At 37.3% G+C, this 22,504-nt stretch overlaps 1 protein-coding gene across 3 annotated transcripts in view; it reads left to right on the top strand.

The window, feature by feature from the left end:
* Positions 1-22,101, top strand: part of LOC121871385 (DNA polymerase theta-like) — a 69,468-nt gene extending 47,367 nt beyond the window's left edge. For 2 of the 3 annotated variants that reach the window (XM_042373610.1, XM_042373611.1), the window contains 11 exons: positions 440-600; positions 3,528-3,722; positions 6,240-6,341; positions 7,597-7,739; positions 9,543-9,690; positions 10,732-10,881; positions 13,152-13,250; positions 13,480-13,719; positions 14,796-15,027; positions 17,344-17,546; positions 18,312-22,101. In XM_042373610.1, the coding sequence (XP_042229544.1) occupies positions 440-600; positions 3,528-3,722; positions 6,240-6,341; positions 7,597-7,739; positions 9,543-9,690; positions 10,732-10,881; positions 13,152-13,250; positions 13,480-13,719; positions 14,796-15,027; positions 17,344-17,546; positions 18,312-18,449 (1,811 nt within the window). In that variant the 3' untranslated portion in view covers positions 18,450-22,101. Of the gene's footprint in view, positions 1-439; positions 601-3,527; positions 3,723-6,239; positions 6,342-7,596; positions 7,740-9,542; positions 9,691-10,731; positions 10,882-13,151; positions 13,251-13,479; positions 13,720-14,795; positions 15,028-17,343; positions 17,547-18,311 lie in introns of those variants that run through there. The other variant, XM_042373612.1, reaches the window with a different exon arrangement.
* Positions 22,102-22,504: the final 403 nt, after the last annotated feature.

Raw genomic sequence — 22,504 nt, 5'->3', positions numbered from 1 at the left:
AAACAACTTAAGATATTTTTTTTCTTTAACTTATGATCCTGATGGGGAATTGCAGGGTTTAGGAAGTGTTACAACTTAATATTATATGAACTGTCACTTTCTGCGAATTTTTTCTAGTAATTTTCTTTTTTATTCTCAGGTCCTTGATTTTAAAGTATTTCGAGTCCTATTGTAGTGAATTCTTTGAAAGAACTGGCGCTTTTGAGAAACAAAAGACCAGCTATTATTACAGCATCATTATTATTATTATTATTATTATTATTATTATTATTATTATTATTATTATTATTATTATTATTATTATTATTATTATTAAGTAAAGTGGGTGGAATTAAAGATATGGGTTAGAAAGATTAATAGAAATTTAAGTGTTTAAGATATTTGATTTAGATTGATGACAGTTTTAAATTATATTCCCTTGTTCTTGGAATGCCAACAGAAAGAGAGAAGACCCCAATACTCCGTGTCTGGGACGCCAAGAATTGTATGAAGCTGCTGGCAGCTGCTGGTCTAGGGTTTATACTGAATCCAACTGAGGATCCAAGAGTTGCTTCTTGGATGTTGGATCCTGGAGAAAAAGAACTTAATATTTATAACTTGGTAAGTTGACTCTGTTATCATAAGTAACTTGTGTATAATTCATTTCTACTTTAGTATGTTTATTCTTCATGGTCAGAAGTTCAGAAGTGTCTGTAAATCCTTTATTATAGTACAATCATATACAAACAAATTTATGCAGGAAACATTCAATTTAACCAAAAGCAGCATCAGAAACAGAAAATTGATAAAAGTATTTTTGTGTGGCTGATTGTATCTAGTTCACCTGGTGTATTTATTTGTGCTGTGGTCCTAATCCTATACCATATACAGTAAACCCTCGTTATTCACAAGGGTTAGGTTCCAAAGAATGGCGCGAATTGGCAAAACTGCGAATAGCAACTTATGCTATCTTAGTGCCCTGCTGTATGCTTTCACTGTGTATGAGAAACTTAAGTCACCAATGCAGTACTACTTACATTCGTATATGGAAGTTGGGAGCTTGATGGGGTGATGTACTGTACATAAGGAGAAACCTTGTTACTGAAGCATAAAGAGATCATCAGGATCACTGTTGGAAGAGGGTGATGCAGTGGTGGTTGGTGGCAAGGCGGGTGGTGGAGAGGTGCATGGCGGGGAGGTGGTGGCGGGTGGCGGTAGCAGCTGACTAAGTGAAAGAGGGAGACGAATCAGTTGGGTGAGCAGCTGGCTCTTTCTTGAAAAACATAGTGATTGGTAGTTGTTTCCTCTTGGCTTTAAGGTCTTTAAACATTTCCTGGTAGGGATCCAATACCTGGTTGATTTCTCGGACCATCTTAAGGCTCCGTTCCATGGAAGGGTCATGGTCAACAATGAAATCAGTTACCACTTTCACATGTCAAAATCGTTCAAATTTGTTCAAGCCCCAGCCCTGTTGCAATTCCATAATTTCTGCTTCATTTTCCTCGGCACTTTTTACTAACTCATCCAAATCCTCTTCTGTCAGTTGATCTCCAAGCCCATCAATCAGCTCTTCCACGTCTTCAGCGGCCACGTCCACAAACCCCTCACCACCCAGCTGACGTGCAACACTGACAATGTCATTCACATCCTTTGCTATGGACGGAAATCCCTGGACGTTATTCACACACTCAGGCCATACGGTTCACCAACAAGCATTCACTGTCTTTGGTTCATTGAATGCATCACTGATGTTGGTAATGCAGTCTGCACTGCTGTACTCCTTCCAACACTTGCTAACACCAAGGTCAGGGTCTGTTTCCATGGCACTACAGATATGACCAGAAGAGTGTCTGGTGTAATATGCCTTGAAATTGAGTATTACACCCTGATCGACAGGCTCAATACGAGCAGTGGTGTTAGGGGGTAGGAACACCACCTCTCCACCTGGATGGGTAAACTGTAAGCCTTCTGGTTGGCCTGGTGCATTGTCTATCAATAATAACACCTTGAATTCCATCTTCTTGGAAGCAAGTTACTTTTCCACTTCCGAGACGAAGCTTTTATGGAACCAATCCAGGATTGCTTGCACAGTTACCCATGCCTTTTTGTTGGACTGCCAAAAAACTGGCAAAAGGTTCTTGTTTTTACCCTTTAAAGTCCTTGGGTTTGCTGAGCAGTAAAACAAGCCAGGTTTGATCATGTGGCCAGCTGCACTGCCACAGAAGATGAGCGTCACTGTTCTTGGCTGCCTTAAACCCAGAGGCACGCCTCTCCTGCTTGTTTATGTACGTTCTACCAGGCATCTTTTTCCAATATACACTGGATTCATCAGTGTTAAACACTTGCTCTTTGTCTATAGCCTTTCTCTTCTATTATTTTCTTTAACTTTGCAGGAAATGTATCTGTGGCTGTGTAGTCAGCTGATGCTGCCTCCCCAGTCAGCTTCACATTATGGAGAGAGAATCTTTTCATAAAATTCTCAGACCACCCTTTACTGGCAATAAAAGTTGGTTCAGTAGCCACAGTAGCCCCTTCACCACCTGTTGACTCATAAAGATGGGCATGAAGACTTTAGCTTTCTCACGAATCACGTTGCTGTTGATCGGAACATTTTTGCGGTGCTGGTCCTCAATCTAAATGTTCAGTGCTTTTTCTGTTTTTACTAATTTCTTGTCACGAACAACCTGTACCACTTTAGCACTTGTAGGAGCACTCACTTGAACAAAATCATGAATTGCTTGTTCATTCTTTCTTATGTACCGCGCTGTGGATTCGTTCACACCAAACAACCGACCAGCTGCGGCAGCACTCATCCCCTCCTTTAACTTGTCGAATATATCAACTAGCATCACTAAAAGACTAGGCAGTCTTTTAGGGACAATTTTCACACAGAAACACTAAAGTTTTGAGAGTACAATACGAGATGCTGCATCACAGGCAATGGATGAGCACAAATAGAGGGAGAGGAGGTGCTGCGGGTGATTGGGGTAATTCTTTGCACTGCTGGAGAGGCTCACAAGCTAGCCACCATCTGCTTACAGCGAATATCCAACCCGCGAATGGCAAGGGTTTACTCTATTTCCTAATGAAATTCATAGAATGATGCAATGTGACTTGATGTTGCAAGATAATTCTTGGTTCCACTCTTGCGTTATATCGAGGGACTACTGTAAAGTTAAACTTATGGTAATTTTAGTGCAGTAGCAGCATAATGTTTCAGAACATTCTCACCCAAATGTTTTCAAATTTTTTATGAACGACACATGCTATTTTTGTCTCCTGAATGATTCCTGCCACTTCTGACTCTTGCAACTGGACTACTTTAGTTTCAGCACTGCCTCCAGCACCGACCTCGGCCAATGGCAGGCTGCTCCACACAGGCATGGCCTATGACATGGTGTGGGGATGCTCGTGGCACTGAAGCATCATGTTGTGGTATTGGTGGGAAATCTTGCATTTCACTTTACATGGTATTATTATTATTGTGATCATTATTCTTATTATTACAGGTATGCTTAATATTATAAATACTTTAACATAATTCACAGGTAATGAACTACAGTGCAGAGAGTCTTCCACTTCTGGAGGGAGTTGGTAGTTCGTGGGGCTTGGCCAGTCTTGGGGTAAACACAAATAATCCTGGGTCATGCCGTGTTCGAGCAGCTACAGAAAGTGTTGTGGTGTATCACCTTATGGCAGCTCTTAGAGTACAGTTACAAGAGCTTGGGATGCTACAGTCATTTGTAAGTCAAAGTAGAACTTGATATTCTGAGTATAGTATCTAAACTTTTATTGCAAGTGTTATAGTAATATCCTAGAAAGAAATTTTGCTACCCCTATATCTCGGCCTACAAGGCGACGGGGTGTATAAGACGACCCCAAAAATGTCCATTTAAAAAGTAGCCTTTGAGCCCTATTCGCTGTATAAGACTGGTACCCCAAATGTGACACTTACCATTGGGAGCTTACTGACCCAGGAGTCCTTTACCAACCATGCCATTGACCAGTGGTGTTTACACATCCTTGGTTTTTTAAAATAATCACTTCAAGTAATGGCATCAAATGTTACTGGTTGGTGTAGTGTAAACACCAGTGACTCACTTAAGTGTCTGTCGAGTAAAATTTTTCCATTTACTTGAAATGGATTTTCCGATTTATTTGTTTATTTATTTATTTATAACATACTGTAATATATTAAACACACTGCAAGTATTTTCTTTAATTTATATACTTGTTTCGCGAAAAAGGGAGGCTACCACAGTCAAGGTCATTTTCCCTTTCTTGTCACTGGCAAATGGGGGGGTGGGTGATGATAGCAGCTGTGTTTATTACCGGGGTATATTGTTCTTTTACGGTATGTTAGACTGGTTTATAATACATTTTTAATATTTTAATAAACCGGTAATCTTAATTTTAATCCAGCTTCCCAAACGTAAGTTTCAGTATAAAATAATTAGTGGTAGGACCTTGTGAGTGATTTACGCACCACTCTTGACACGCTAAACCACAATATTTAAGAGGTAAGAATTTTATATCTGGTGCTTAAGACGACCTCCTAACCTTGGGCTGATTTTTTTATGGTTCAAATTCCGTCTTATAGGCCGAGATATACGGTATTCCAGGATGTTGGATATGGCAACTAGTACTGTAGAAGTAAACCAGGGGAGTAACACCTGTTTTTGGGGCAAACAATATGTGCCTGTGGAAAACACTACCCATCTGTCCATGCTAAAAAGTTATCTCTCTACTAATTACTTAGAATTGACAGCTTTTGAATTTTTAAATTCTGTACAGTGGAGTTGTGATAATGTGTAAAGTACAAATTCACATTCTTCAATTCACAGGTACAGTACCTCTATTACCACCTCTTTTTTTTTGCCGTCAAGCATTCATAATTCCCGACTGAATGCAGACTGCTGCAGTGTTTGCTCACATAAAAATCATAAAATTTGTGGAAATATCACTTCAATGCTCTAATGTGACTTAGAAATAAGGAAAATACTGTATTACATAAAACTATAAAATAAGAACAATTAAAAGTGGGAAGTGAATTGTGTGTAGAAGGCAGGGCAGATGGGTGGTGCACTAAGGTCCCCCTTCCCCCCATTCCCAAGCATTGGGTACACCTTCAACCTCATTAATACAACATTATACAATTTCACCATAATTTCCATATTATTTAGGTTCATTTGGTACCGAGCTGATAAAACATTATCGCAAAGTAGCTAATAAATTTTCACACATGCAAAAAAAAAATCCCATTCAACCCCAGATAAGTTAGTTATTGCGTTGTATAAAATTCCTGGTTCTTTGCTGACATAGTGTCCCACGTGAAATCATGAGAAGAGAAGGAGCTCTTAATGTAATATAGAACTACTTTTTGCACAATATTTATGCATTAGATTTTTTTTTTTATGAATTATGTACATTGTTTAGTTTTGTAACAGTTTATGGATATTTCTTAGCCTCTGGAACCAAAATTATAATTTCCATTTAAATCAACTAAACTACAATTCTCCGTGTCTGCTGTTACATAACCTGAAAATTACAGTATGGAGACTGCACTGTAAATAGCGTTATCATGGCATGGGACTGTTACATCACTGAGAGTAAAATAAGCTTTTAAGAACTCGGCCATTTATGCTGGTGTAACAGAAATATAAAAGTAAACTGATTTCTATAGTTTGTCACAACAATTTTATTTCATGAATATGAATAATATGTGCCTGTGTTGTGTTGGACCATACCAAAATACAGCATAATTGTTTTGAAACTTACATATTCAAATATAAACTTAGGGATCATATAATATATCCATGAAACACTGTACTGTATTTTAATAAACTAACATAAAATTAGACAAGAAAATATTTCTTCACTCATTAAACTTAATTTGAAGAAAATAATCATAAACATGTTTTTATAAACTCGACAATTGATTTGCAAAACTGAACCCTCACTAATTCAGTATTGTCGGGGTTCCTGGTCTTTTGAATTAATCCAAAAAGTAGATTTTACCCAACATATTAAAATTACCTCACACAGTAAATCAAAATTACTGTACAGGTGTCCCTTGAGATACAATTGGGTTAGGTTCACACCCAAAAAAAAAAAAACATTCATAAGGTGAATTTTCGTATCGAATAGAAAAACATGGGAGAAATAGGGTTCAGTTCCCCAATCACAAACACACCCCAAAAACACAAAATTGGTTTACAAAAGAAAATACTTTCCTAACAACTACTTGACTTCATTTTCAGGAGGATGTTGAGATGCCATGTGTGCAGACACTGGCATGCATGGAACTCAATGGTATGGGCTTCAACATTCAGGAGTGTGAGGCTCAAAAATCAATAATGCAGGTACAATATTCCTTGAAAAAATGTTTAGCTTTTATTATACAGTTTGTTACCTGTGTCTTACCACGTGAAGAAAAATTCAATAATGAATAAAACAATGAAACAGTCTTTGTTTTCCTGGGTTTATACAGCATAGGAAGTAAATTACTGGATATAAATTTAGCTACATTGTTTACAGTGGTCCCTCGGTTAACGAACTCAATTCGTTCCAGAATGTCGTTCGTTAACCGAAACCATTGTTTCAATGGGATATTGGGTAATTGGTTCCAGCTCACAGAAAAGTATATACAAAGTAAAGCCAAAAATGCATAAAGTCAGAAACACTCCTAATATTCCCCTAAATGTCCCTTAAATCACTATATATATACACACACACACACACACACACACACACACACACACACACACACACACACACACACTAGAACTCTTAAATCACAACTGTAATGTGATACAGGTGATTAATTTTATCTCGTGTGCAAAATATATGACGTTTATATTCAAATTATTCGCTGTCTTGCAAGGATTTCAGCAATATATATATATATACATATAAAGTGGGGGTTTGCTATAACGAACTGATTCTACTACGAATATTCCTATAACGAACGGTTTTACCTATAAAATTGAGAATGCTATTACGAACTAAGCTCCTACAACGAATAGTATTTTTTATCATTTTTTGTACTAATTTATTATTTTTTATTACAAGTATTAATGATATTCTTTATTTCAGGAGTTTAAATGCAAATTTATGCACTTTATTAAAATTTTTATAATTTTATATTATATTTTTCATTGTTAAGTGGTTGTATTTGGGGGCCTAGAACGGATTACCCTATAACGAACGAGGTTCTAGAACCAATTAGATTCGTTATAGCATACCCCAATATATATATATATATATATATATATATATATATATATATATATATATATATATATATATATATATATATATATATATATATATATATATATATATATATATATATATTGATTTAAGGGTGATTTAGAGGATTTTTAGTCATGATTCCGACTTTATGCATTTTTGGCCTTACTTTGTATGTACTTTTTCTGTGAGTTGGAACTAATTACCCAATATCCCATTGAAATAATAGATTCAGTTAACGATATTTCAGTTAACAAACGACTCTGTGGAACCAATTGTGTTTGTTCATCGAGGGACCACTGTGCTGTACAGAAAATATGTAAAATATGTGGTATTTTATTTTGATGCCTTTATTTCTCAAAAAAGTCAAGAATGAGCTCACTGGAGAGAGATGCGTACTCTGCTGTAGGTCATCCATTCTCCCTCACTTCCCCGGATGAGATCAGCCAAGTGTTGTATGGTGAGCTCCATCTACCATCTCCTGTTGGACCTGCTGCTGCTGCTGTCAGGTAGGAGGCCATCCTTGTTTTTTTTTGCTTCCTTAATTCTTGGAGCTTAGTAATGGCTCTATCCTGTATGACTGCATGTCCCATGTGAATTTATAGTAGACCAACACCTTAATGTTAGGGTTTGGGACTGAGAATTGTCATACAAGATTGAATCGTGTTAAATCGTTCTATGTACCGTATATGCCAGCATATAAGACGCACCCAAATTTTATAAGGATATTTTGTGGATTTTTTTTCGTATGTTTCATCATATAATTATTGAAAGTGATTTTAAAATGGTTTTGTAGGGGAAAAAATATGATTTTGTGCATGTAAATACAATATATACTGGAATCAAGTAGGAAATCATATAGTATAGTAACATTATACTCACCCAACTCTACCTCTGATCAGAGCAGTTGTGTGGCTTGTTTATATTTTGGTCAAGAGAATTACCGGCTTTCATGAGCTTCCTTCACCAAGTTTACTGCACTTTGTGATAATGGGATCACCTGATGAATCCCAACCCCAGTTTATTTCACTTCAAGATTAAGCACACAAATTATAACCTAACCTAACCTAAACCAATACCAAATAACTGTAGCGTATATAAAAATGTGTATACAGTGGTCCCTCGGTTAACGAGCACAATCCGTTCCAGCAGGTTGCTCGTTAACCGAAAAACTCGTTAACCAAAACCATTGTTTCAATGGGTTTTTAGGTAATTGGTTCCAGCTCACCGAAAATTGCCTAAATTCAACAAAAAAGTAGAAAAGTACACTTACTTTGAGGTGGGTATGTAGAAGGCTCCTGGATGATGATGATGATGATGATGATGATGATGATGATGATGATGATGGGAATTAGAATGGGGGTGGAGGAGAAGGGAGAAGAGAAGGCATTGGGGTGGAAGAGAAGTCACCCCATGACACCATTTCACCCATAAAATTTTAGTTCTCTTGGTGTAATTCAAGATTATTTTCTTTAAATCAACACTGCACTGCATTATATATTGTCAATATGTAAAATAAATTTAAAAATGACCAATAATTTGCTTGCAAACACAGAAAAAAAGCGTTTAGTTGAAGAGAGTCTCAAGCAAGATGTTACCTCCACTGAAAAGACAGATTGACTGGCGCCTGTTTGGTGTGTTGCCAGGCTGGATGGCGTGCATAAAACTAGTTACCTTACCTTCAATTATGTTCAATAAGTGTTAAAATTACTAAAAAATTTAATATTAAACTTTTAAAATTATTGAATAGTATAAACTTCATGATATTTACTAAAATAGTAAGGAATTTAAGCCCTAAAACCGATTACTGTATTGGCAGACTAATACTACAGCTGGTTGACCGCCAAGTGCAAGTGAAAACATGTTGAGGTCGGCTCGTAAAAAATTCGTTAATCGAGGGATTGCTCGTCAACCGAAGTTAAGAATCTTATGGAAGGTAAATCGTTAACCGAAATCTCGTTAACCGAGGTGCTCGTTAACCGAGGGATCACTGTACAGTATTTACAGTGAGGAAAAGAACATCAAGATACGAATGTTTTTGTATAAGTTTCTTTGAATTGTCCATAAGACATTTCATGTAAATAAATACTTATTAGTGCTAAATACTGAGCTTAAGCAATTTTGTATAATACTTGTGTCCCAAAAACTTCGAGAAGTTTTCCTCCGTATCTCAAAGATCATTTTTTTTTTTTTATAATTAATATATATATATATACAGTGTATAGTATATGTGTGAATTTCCATTGCTCAAGCTTCTGTATTTTGAAGGATGCCTGTACAGTATTTCACCAAGGCACTTTTTAATGTGACAGAGGAAGGCGAGGTCACAGCAAAATAGGAGGTCGAGGAAGTAGACTGAGTGGACCAACCAACAAAGATGCATTAGAGAAATTGTCAAAAGTTCACCCACTTCCTTCACTCATCCTGCAGTGGCGCAAAATAAACTCATCTCTTACTAAGGTAAAACCATATTAGAACACATGAAATTACTACCTAAGATATGAAAAAAGAAAAAGAAATATTGTTTAACTTTGGTACATTACCTTATGGGAGGGCAGTCTGGGCTGGGAGAGTAGTCTGGGCTCACCACCACAAGAGGTTGAGTAGGGGTGGGCTGAGTAAGGGCCTTACTCATCACTGCTGTCTGCCAAGGACACCACAGTCCTCAGCATGCTTGTAAATTGTGGCCACAGTAGAAGCAGCCAGACTAATATCTTTCCCAATCTTGGTAGGGATATAACCACATTCATGACTCTTAATTACTTCCAGCTCTGTCTCAAAAGTCACAGCCTCTCGTGGTTTCTTGGGTGTAGTACAAGTAGCTGCAGATTCAGCATCTGCTGAATCTGCAGCTACTTGTACACACAGTAAAAAAAGTACCGCACAGATTATGTGCAAAACAATATGACACCACGGACGAGGGATAGTGGAATATGTGTGTTGGTCCTGTATTGTGGTGGTAGTCCTGCTGTCCTTGCCTGAGGCTGTCCTCACATATCTGTTGCTAATGACATATCCTGCTGTATACAGTATATAGTTGATGGTATAACTGAATATGAACACATCAGGTGATGTATGGATCATTACAGAAGTCAGCAACCCCCCCTGCGCGATACTTTTTTTTACTGTGTTTCCTGCTGAGCAGAACGCTTGGATGCCATATTGAAAGGATGTCACAAATACACAGGGAAAGAGATCACTTCAACACATACAACGAATGGCAGAGGAAGATTTCATATCCTGAAATAGTGGTGTCAATTTAGGAAATTCATATAAGTGAATTTCGTATCGAAAGTTCGTCTATCGAGGGTTACCCGTTTACTTCCTTTTTCTTATGAGTAACACATCAAGATGATTATTTGGGCTGAAAATTTGCAACAGACTGTTTTAAAAATAAATCATCAAATATTGTACAGTAAATGGCACACTTGCTTTTTGTTTTGTATAAAATCACATCTTTTTTAGTTTATTAACATGTGGTTGTTACTTTCTTACCAACAGGTTGTGTTCCCTCTTCAACAAGCATGTGTCTACTCTCACCGCCTGGCCATGGATCGCATTCACACACAGACTTACAGTTTCACAGCTACAGGCAGAATCACAATGCATGAGCCTAACCTTCAAAATATTCCAAGAGATTTCAGTATTCAGGTTAGAATTTATTGCTGTTACGAACCACTGATATGTATAGTATACCCGGATAATTCACGGTCCTCTATTATTCGCGGATGACACCCTGGATGTACCCAAGAATGTCTAAAGGGAGTTTTAAAGTTGCTGGCATTTTCGTGGCCGGGACAGGGAGCCATTCATTCTAGAGACAGTACAGTCATTTCCTTTACCTGTATTGTATACAGTAATATCTCCGTTAGCCAGAATCCCTCAGACCCAGAACTCTCCGATAGCCGGAATTGAAATTTTCTCGGAAAATCGTTCCCAAAGCCTGAACTTTCCGGAAAATTCAGGCTTTGGGAACGATTTTCTGAGGGGCACATATGTTGCCTCCTCCTTAGTTTTGGCATGTATTTTAGCATCAAGAGGTTCAGTGTACGTTCTACTGCTATTTTTGATAACTTTTTGGCATAACATTGACATTATTTGTGTTCCACGGGTGAGAGAAGTGCTGAACAATATCTGCCCGATATTAGAGCAAGGCTCGAGTGAGGCCAGGCCTTCTGGTGTGGGTTCAGGAGCCTATTATTCCTGAGTGTGTGTTTAGTGGCGACAGTACTCACATGGACACCCCAGGTGATAGTGATAGTGATTTTGGTATACAGTACTCATAATACAAAAAGTGACTGCTATGCATCACAAGACCTTTTTGCAGACTGTGTTCCGGTACAGAGTTACGTGACATGCACTGACGGCAATAATGGCAGTGAAAGTGAAGATGAAAATGATGAAAGTGAGTCTACTGGTAACACAAAGTGACACGAATGTATCACAAGAACATACAGACTGTGAGTCGGTAGAAGTGGACAGTGACGAGACATGCTTTGACCTTGAGAGTGATGAAAGCGAGCCTGATTCAACGAATGATAGTGAAAGTGAGCCTGACTCAACGAATGATAGTGAAAGCGAGCCTGACTCAACGAATGATAGTGAAAGTGAGCCTGACCCAACGAATGATAGTGAAAGTGAGCCCATAACTCAGTCTTATAATGAACCGAACTGTTGCCGGCATCAGTAATCAATGATTTAGTTGATGAAGAATCTGTGTGGCAAATTTTAGAGAGGGCAGAGAAAGACTTTGATCAGTACGTGATTGATTATGACGAGGCCATTAAAGTTATACGCACTCCTCAGGATTTACGTAACTTCAACTTACCAAGATCGCCAGGGATAATAAAACGAAGAAACTAAACAAAGTAAGATTGTTATAGTATTATCATAACAGTTTTGACTAAAGATCATGCAAACTTTTCTTAAACCAATAAAGCCTCAGACAAGTCTCCTTTTCTCCATTTTATTGTATCTACTCTGAATGAGGATTATGTACAGTACATTAATTGGGATGACGATAAAGAGAAGAAAGGTGGATTGGAATGTGGTGAAAGGAAATGTGTTTTGTTGACTGGAACCATTCAGACTTCTGTCTTTCAACACAGTCCAAACATGTGTCTTTTCCATTACCTCTTCTCCATGTATGGTATATTTATAAATTTCTTTCTGAACCACATATTCCTTACTATTGAGCATCTTCCAACACACACACACTTCCATCACTCTCTCTCCATTTCTGTTTGTTACCAGCACTTCATAGCCTCGTATAGTCCCTTCTTCTGTGATATTTTGCTTTGGGTTAAAGTGGATGGTTAATATAAACTGGGATGTGTCATGTTGGTGCAAAGTCTTTTGTAGAACTTTGTACTGTATCCTGTTGGATGGCTCTGAGGTTTGTACACAGCTAACAGCATCATCCAATCATAAACATGACACCACCCATTCTAGCATGTTAACCTCTCTTAACTATAATTCTTTACTTTGATATTTTCAGTCGTTACTCAGGTCTTCCAAAAATCTCTCTCCTACTTTTTCTCTTCTTTTTGCTCCCTCTCATATAAGAACACACAGTAACCCATTTCTCACACCACACATTAAAAGCCATCTATAATATTCTGATATTGACTCCAGTACATTCCATTTTATAATAGCAAGTGTTATTACTTAACAACACTGCCACATTCTCTTTTATTCTTACCCATTTGGTCATTCCTGAGTTTATGTCCCACCCCTTGCTTCTCCCTAGTAGTCCCTACATTTAACTCTCAACATAATTTTACACATAACAAGTTATCCATGTCCTTTTGTTTACCATAAATAAAGTCATCCATCTCATCACTCTTACTCCACATTCAAACTCCCCATCTTCTGTGCTTTTCCTCTTTTTGGTAACTGAAATAACAAGGAAAACTTAACAGGTTGCTGCAGATCACACTAGAGAGAGAATAGGGGCATCAAAACAGCAGCAGCATGCTCAAGTAAACTCTGGCATCATGTGTCAGTTGGCTCCACTCTTGGTGGGTGAAGAATTCTCTTTTAATTTTTTTATTATAGTACAGTATTGTACTGTACATAAATTTACATTCTTGAATGAACAATATTTTCATTGGAAAAATTTTATACCTGATAGTTATTAACTTATATAATTTTCTCCTGAAAAATAAATGATCATCATGTCATTATAAAATATATAAATTCCTGTATGAAGTGAAATAAATATCACCAAAACTTTGATATTATGAACAGACAGGAGAAGAAGAACACACAGTGAGTCTCCGCCATGCATTGGTAGCTCAATCAGGTAGTGTCCTTCTAGCTGCAGACTACTCCCAGGTAGAGCTGAGGTTACTTGCTCACTTGGCATCTGATAACAAACTCCTGCACTTGCTCAACAGTGGTGAGGATGTGTTCACCACCATTGCGGCACAGATTAACACGACAAACTCAGAGGACGTGACTGTGGACCAGCGTCAACAAGCTAAGCAGGTCTGAATCTTAAGTTTTGTACCTTCTCCTGCACAGGGAATGTTGTTTCAGTGGTAGATTACTGAGCAAAAAATTTATTTATTTATTTTGTTTTTTTTACCATAAGATAGTATCCCCGTTCTTCTCTCCATCATGCCTAAAACAGGGGTGGAGGACCAGTGTTATATGATAAACTAATGTGACTTCTTTTGTTTTTTATTAATATGAAGCAATACAAACACTTAAAATAGACGCTCAAATGACATCAGTTAAGCTTAATTACAGTGTTACTAATTAACTAGACTTAAGTTATTCAAGTAACCCAGGTCATATTTCAGATGTGTCCCACTCAGGTGTGAGGGGTAATTTATTATTGATATAGTAGTAGATTAGTGGTGTAGTTAGTGACCTGAGGTGAGTTATGTCATCTTACCAAAACCCAAACTTAACCAATTGACATTATTAATGAGCATGTGCATTAATACAGTTAGTGCTTTAACTCAAGTGATGGCAGAACTTATTGTTACTGATCCTCTGAATTTGGTGTTCCATCTGCACAACTCTTGTCATTTTGTCTGAAAATATAATAAACTTTAACTGCGAACCTAATTTTGTCTGTATTCCTCTTGGTAGAAATTTTTGACTTGTCCACTTGCTGAGCCCTGCAGTTGTTTCACCATTTTCAAGCCCTCAATATCTTCTGTTAAAATCTTCATGTTAATAATCCTTATACCTTTTTTAGAAGAAGAACCTGACATTATCAGTGGGCAAAAGATCATTTAAGTCAGCAATTAGAGTAAATGTTTATATACAAGAACTCCAGGTGTGTTCTGACATACAAAATATTTTCACATGTTGCATTATGCACTGAAAAGATGAAAAGTGCAATGTGCACTCCTATACATGTGAACCTTTGCCTGGTATAAATGATAATTGGGCAATAAAAAGTAAACTATATAGAGGCCAATCCCGGTCTTGCAAAGCTGGCATATTGTAAATGAGGACAATCTAAATATTTTACTATTTAAATCTTTAACAATTATTATCATACCTGTACAGTAATTATATTAAAGAATAAAATGATTACTTTTTCACAGATTTGCTATGGCATGATTTATGGCATGGGTGCTCAGGCACTGAGTGAGCAACTGAATGTGGAGGAGGCTGAAGCTCTCTCTTTTATGGACAAGTTCAAGAGACGCTTTCCTGGAGTGCAGCAGTTCATGCAAGGTACATTAGAGAAATGCCGCAAGAAAGGTTATGTTCTCACCCTGTTGGGCAGACGCAGATATCTTCCCAACATCACCAACCAGAACGTACATGCCCGAGGTGTGTAGCAGTACTGTATTTTCTCAGAATATTATATAAAAAGTTGTATGTGTAACCTTAAAGTTTCTAATACTTTCCAAGATTGTTTTTATAGTTTCATATATATCATGTGTAGCTATTTACTTAGCTTTCTTATCCAGTAGCTTGTTTCCTTTGAGAACTCCCTTTTTTGGGGGCCAATTGCCTCATTAAAATTTGGCAAAATATTTTACACTACCTCCCTCCTCCATTCTCTCTCCAGATCCAGTGTGAACCTCAAGGGGGATACTCAGTGGATACTCCATTTGTTTGTCACATTGGCTGTTTGCTTTTCTGGGTGATATCTCTGGCAGTCTTTGAACTAGGAAGTTAAAATTTGGACACAATAGTAACCAAGTAAACATCGATGCTTCACCTCATTTCTGACATTATCTTTTTTTTTTCTTATGTCAGAAAACTTTGTTGAAGGTGATTTTTTTTTTTTAACATCGGTTCTGGCATTTTTCATATTTTTTCCTTTGATTTTGTGTTGATTCATAACTGAGTTCTTAGCTTACACTTGCAAAATTAAGCAGTTTGACCGTACAATAATGAAAATAAGAAGAATTCAGGGTGCCGCATAAAAATGAAAGCTTACTATCAAATCACAATACTGTGTATTGAGGGTTTTACTGTACTTAGCTACAATTAATATATTTTATGTACAAATACAGGGGGCCCCCCAAGTTCGCGGATTTTTACTTCTCGGTTCTCGGTTATTCGGGATAACACCCTGGATGTACCCAAGAATGTCTGAGGGTGGTTTCAAAGTTGCTGACATTTTCATAGATGGGACAGGGAGCCATTCATTTTAGAGACAGTAATTTCCTTTTCCTGTATTGTAAATAAGTGTGTGTGTGTAGACACACACACACACACATAAAACACATACAAATAAATAGTAATTGGAAAATCCTCTCACAAATAATCATTAAAAAATTTATTAAAAATGTGACAGTCTACCCACAAGTCTGTGCTCTATTATGAAGTACTGTAATAGAGCACAGACTTGAGGGTAGACTCACATTTTTAATAAATTTGTTAATGATTATTTGTGAGAGGATTTTCCAATTACTATTTATTTGTATGTGTTTTATGTGTGTGTGTGTGTGTGTCTACACACACACACATATACAATATAGTCTGGATTTACGCGGTTTTTGTTTATGCGTTTGGTCATTTACGCGGTGCCTTGCCAGAATGAAATGTTTTAATTACGCGGTAAATTTCATCATTTACGCGGGAAGCGGCGCGGGCAGGGTGCGCACAAGGTAGCCCAGTCATCAAAACATTACCGAGTTCTTCATCCACCACCATCCACAGTCGGCCCAAGTCAGTGATAGTGAGGATATGAACTTTTGAGAGGTTTGATAAAGAGGCCCTGCAAGCCTCTGTGGTGGATAGTGATAACAATTGATACAAGTGATACAGGTGAGGGCCAATAATCTGCCCTCTGCCTTGGAACCAACCCCCCATCCCCGTGTGCCCAGCCATCTTTTCTACTAACGTGAGTGTTAAAAAACCTAATATCATTGATATTTCTCTTAAATATTAATTGTGTGTGCATACCATCATAAAATTAAGATGTTATTTTTACTACAACATACGTATTGTGTCGGAAAAAGTGTAGTTTGGGGGTTGGCCCTATTTCAATATGTTCTGTTATTTCGTTTACGCGTTTCTCGTTTTACGCGAACCTCCACGGGTTCAATTGACCGCATAAATGCAGACTATACTGTACAATACTACAGGTAAAATAAATAATTGTCCTAAGGGCAAACACATAAAGGGAATATACATTTCTTTGTACACGAGTAAAACTGTAACCCCCCTGGCCTGCAAATGTTATTCGCGGATTGGGCGATTTGCAGCCACTTTGAGAACCTAACCCCTGTCGAATTTGGGGGGGGCCCCCCTGTACTGTACTTTACTGTACATGGACACTTGCTGGGGTTTTATATACAGTATATCATTTTGTTGTAAAATAATCTAACACATACAAAATACAGGCCTGGCTGATATGAATTGACTTAAGGTAAAGTATGTCAAATAAACATTCACTAGAATCTATTTATTCTCTATGTGGATTGAACTCAGACCCATTGTTCTGTTATGTTACTTATCTAATTATTTTACATCATTATTATCATTGTATAGTCATTATCATTGCATAGTCACAGGCTTTATATATTTTTTCATTTGTTTTTCCTTCATATCAATTAGTACAGTACAGTACTAGCTGTGATTGAGCAAGTTACAGTAGTGTATTTTCACTGTATATATCACTTTAATTTACAGCCCAGAGTGAGAGACAAGCTGTAAATACTGTCATTCAAGGATCAGCAGCAGATCTTGTCAAATTAGCAATGGTGAGAATAAGTACAACTCTACAACAGACATTTCCAACAGCACCTACCTACCTCACACAACCAACTAATAGAAGACAGCAAATCTGTGGTGCTTTTCTTGTACTACAACTTCATGATGAACTAATGTATGAGGTAAATTTTTTATACTTTGTAACCCAGTTGAAAATAGAAAAACTTTCTTAACCATCTATCAGCCTTAACCCCTATGCCCCGGTTGACGTTCCAGAATGCGCGCTTTTTCGCGGCATTGTTTGAATGTCCAGTGCGGGTTATCCGGTTCCAACGTGACTATTTGCATGTCATGCCACACGCTTGGCCACAGGGAAGCTTCCTGAATGTAAGTACAGTAAGTCCTCGCTTAACGTTGTGGTTCCGTTCCTGAAAACCGCAACGTTAACAGGATCAATTTTCCCCTTAAGAAATAGATAAAATACTGGAGTTACGTTCTCCAGCCTCCCTTTGCCCCATGAAAAAAGTTACTTAACAGAAAATCATTGCCATTTTTATATAAAATAGTATATAGAACTACAGTACAGTAAGTCCTCGCTTAACGTCATACCGCTTAACATTGTTTCAGTACTACGTCGCTGAACTTTAGAGACCAAAAATTTTGCACCTTCTCAAGCCGACGTTGTTAGGTGGAGTTGAGAGAAGACAACCAGGCTGGTGACGCATACATTAATTTGTGTGTGTGTCATACACCTTGTACTTATATTTAACATTGAACTATACATTACATTATAGGCCTTTAGATATGTTTCTCGGGGGTCAGATTCCTAATTCCCTTACTTCCCATTAGTCAGAGACTTTGCCAACCGTGGGAGAATTCTAGAACATAACCCTTATAGTTGGTGAGTGATTACTGTATAATAAGAGAACTTGTAATTTATTCAACAGGTGGTTAGTGAAGATGTCATTCAAGTGGCCCAGCTGGTTCAGAGCCACATGGAAGGAGTCCAGCAGCTGGCTGTGTCTCTACCAGTAAAGATCAAGGTTGGACCATCTTGGGGAGCAATGAAGACACTCAACCTCTGAATATTTCTTCTGTTTAAGGGCAAAAGATACTGTGAGTGTATTTGCAGATAATGCACCCCACTAGGAGGGATCTTGGGTTATGTCCTGCTATTTTACATTTATCATTAATACTGTTTTATGGTTATTCTTCACACTTGTGCATGGTCTCTTGCAGCCTCTCACATCTGGATCTTATCTCTGAGGTAATTTTTCACAACCTTACTGGAGGTGGGTAAGAAGGCATTTGTCACAAAATCAAGTGATGGGCCCCAAGTAAAACCTCTGTATTACACCCACAGTTATAACAAAGACTGCAATGAAACACATAACAGCTGCAATATGTTGCATAGTCTAGATGAATGCAGGTCAATTCTACTGAGCAACTGATTGGACTATTCAGCTGTTTTGTGAATGATGTTAGAATCCCTTGTTATTTTTATCAAATTTTTATAAGATTTGCACTACTGTATTTTCATCATGTTTGTAATTGTGGTACAGTACGTATTGTACATTTTTAAGATACTTTATGATACTGTACTTTTTAATTATTTAAAAAATGCATAATATATTATAAGATACTTTACTTCACTAATAATGTGGCAGCACAAAGGTAACATCCTTTACGCAATTTATCAAAATATGTGGGGTGGGAACCCCTAGGCAAGGAAGGCTTGGGTATCCTGAAGTATTGTTGCAGCACAGCACACACCATAGCATAATAATGAACCGTATTCAAAATCGTTTTCCGTGGTCTTTCCTCATGAGGAATCCTCACGTTTTGCATTCAAGAAGTGTGGGGAATGCTCTCAGATATTACTGGAATTTTCTTGAGAAGGGGGTGGGCACCCTAAGCAAGTCATAGGGATAAATCATTGTTGACCGTTAACATAATTGCAATTACAAATATATTGCAATGCTTCTAGTATAGTAAAAAAAAAGCATCCTGTACATATAAGATGAATTTCGCCGACGGACAAGGACGGATATGACGTTTAGACATTCATACTATACCCCCCAAAATTTTATATTTCACATTTGTTTACTAAAAATCAGACTGCCAAATTTGAAACCCATTCATGAATCTAGTGTGAATATAGAGGAAAGTCTTACTATAGAAATATCCCTCCAATTTTGTTTGACACACTCCAGGAAGATTTCTCTTTCGTTGTCATTATTTTCACTGGTGATATATTAATCAGATAGTGTATCCGAAATTAATGAAATATTTAATTGCTTGTAGCATATTAGCCAAGGTCAGGGTTCAATACTTGTAGCACATTAGTCTAGGTCAGGGTTGAGTCAATACTGATGCTGAAGTCTTCACTCTACCACACAAACACACACACATGTGAACTCATTCATCACCAGTATACAAGATTGGTAAATTTTTACAAGTTGCCCATAATGTCCCACAATATTTTTGGGTCCAGTTCTAGATATATCTCATCATTCTGAGTACCTTTCATTCTATACGTTTCTGTTGCAAATGAATAATAGTGAATGTAATAGAACCTGACCTAACCAACCAAAGAACCATACCTAACTCCCTAGCCAGCCCCCTCCCCCCAGGACCCCTGTCATGTTAAACAGAAAGTACTTTTTTTGTTATCTGGTACCAATGAAACCACTTTATTGAAGCGTCATGGTATAATTTAAAATTTTATGTGAACGTGAGAGTACGCTGGGACCGAGCAACAGACGACATGCAATGACTCAGATTTTGAGCAACTTGTTAAAAAAATACCACAAGATTTGTACTTTGTACAATACAGTATACAGTATATGATAATTCTATTGATTCAGTACAGTAAGTTCTTGTTTAACGTTGCCCCCGACTACAATGTTTTGTTTAACGTTGCTACTCTTTAGATACTCACGATTCGGACAACGTCCCGCCGATTCGGTATAATGTTGTCAAGGACTACTTAATATGGCGCATCACCCCCTCTCATCTTGGTGCGCTATGCTCTCTTGCGGAGCGTCACAGCATCCCCAAGCTTACGACATACCAACATTCCCTTTTTTCCTATGTTGGCAGACCTGGAGCAAGTCCCACATAAACCCCACGATTTGTACCACCTAGAATACAACCAGTGCCCATGGCTTGAGCAAAGCTCACCATGAGGAGAACCCACGTAAAACGATCTTGAATATGGTTAAATGTCTCATTTACCTGCTTGGCTGTGGGACTAAACCTGTGTATCAGGGGTTGTATGACCAGAGCACTTCTTGACTGAGCCATTTTTATAATACAAATAGTACTCATTAGCCTGTGTTTGTATAATAGTTTTCCAGATGATGCCTCAACAAAGTGGCTCTTGTTACTGCACATGCCTGGTAGTATGGCCTTACTACCCTTGACTGCTTGGGAGCTGATCTTATCTTTTCCCAATACATTCATCAGCCCCAAATAAGATTCAAAGGCTGCACTCTAGAGGCAGGAGGTATAGCTAGAATACATTACTTGCCAGCCCAGTCAGTACACACACTCATCTATCTACATCCAACATGACTCGAACCAGTCTGCCATCTTGGATCACCTTCAGTCCTTAGCCAAGAGTGATCGTACCTATTCAGCTATCCACTAAGTGGCTTATTTCTGAAGAAAAAAAGTTGCCTTAATCCTTCTTGACACTCTGGGAGTTGTTGGAGATTATCAACAAGGTTAAGTGTTATCATTTAGGTAAGGCTGACATTTCATTTTACTTATATCACTTTATAAGGTTTGTTTACATTTCATTCACCCTCTTTGACTCTCCTTACAATCCTGAAGGCTCCAGGATATAGGTAACTAATGTATTGACAGTATTGTACAGTAAGGGAAAGTTGTCAGGTACCCCTCTGCTGCTTGGTTACCACTACTACTACTTTCTTACTTACTTTTCAAGCTGGCTGTTATAACAAGATCTGTTCACTGGAAAGGTTCAGCCCTGTGGCCAAGTGGCTTGAATACCCTCCATCCTCCCCTGAGATTATGTGTATTCAGCTTGGAACTGAATGTTTTTAAGATAGCTGACTGGTCTTGGAATTATGGTGGACATAACCTTCAGCATCTTGAAGGCAACCATTGTATCTAATCTCCAATATTTGAAGATGTGATAAGGAGCAATGAGTGGTCATAATACTGAATCCCAGTTGCCAATGGGGTGAAGGCATATACAGACAGAAACAACAACTCAACGGTAGGCTTCACCAGATAATACTGTACTGGGTAGTTACTCTAAACCATTCCTCTATTTACCAATGCATTACAGTATTGTATTGAAGTATTGCACTTTAATGGGTTTGATGTCTTTCATGTATTTAAATGCTCATGATAACCGTAATTCATCTTACTATGTTTTATGATAAGTAAAATAAACAGCAGACAAGGTACATACAACAGTGTGTGATTTTAGTGATCATTTTATAATTTTTAAATATTTTACAAAACTTAATATCTATTTACATATAGGATATTTAATACAAAATGTTTATGGAAAAGAATAAATGTAAATGATTTTAGTTCATTGTATAGAGTGTACTGATATTTAGAAAGGACGCTTCATATTTTTAGTACCTGGTCAGAGTAACGTTTTACCAAATCCGGCTTCAAAACACGAGGTTCACGGCGCCATAAGCTCGTTGAACAGGCTTTGTGTGAAATATAACAAAGTCTAGGACTGCTTTTAGTATCCTGGTGGTCCAGCGGTTAGCATTCCCTGGTCACAGTCATAGGCTTGTGGGCCGTGGGTTCGAATCCTGGCGGGTTGAGGTGTTAATTGTATGTAGAAGTCCGCTTGCTTTATTGGGCTAATATATATATATATATATATATATATATATATATATATATATATATATATATATATATATATATATATATATATATATATATATATATATATATATATATATATATATATATATATATATATATATATATATATATATATATATATATATATATATATATATATATATATATATATATATATATATATATATATATATATATATATATATATATATATATATATATTTTTTTTTTTTTAAATATTACCCTAATGTTCACCTGTGATATTTTGTATCGTCTA

This window comes from Homarus americanus, unplaced genomic scaffold (genome assembly GCF_018991925.1).
Source record: "Homarus americanus isolate GMGI-L3 unplaced genomic scaffold, GMGI_Hamer_2.0 scaffold45698, whole genome shotgun sequence".
NCBI lineage: Eukaryota > Metazoa > Arthropoda > Malacostraca > Decapoda > Nephropidae > Homarus > Homarus americanus.
The sequence above is the reverse complement of the archived record's forward strand: the minus strand, read 5'-3'. Positions and strand labels throughout refer to the sequence as shown.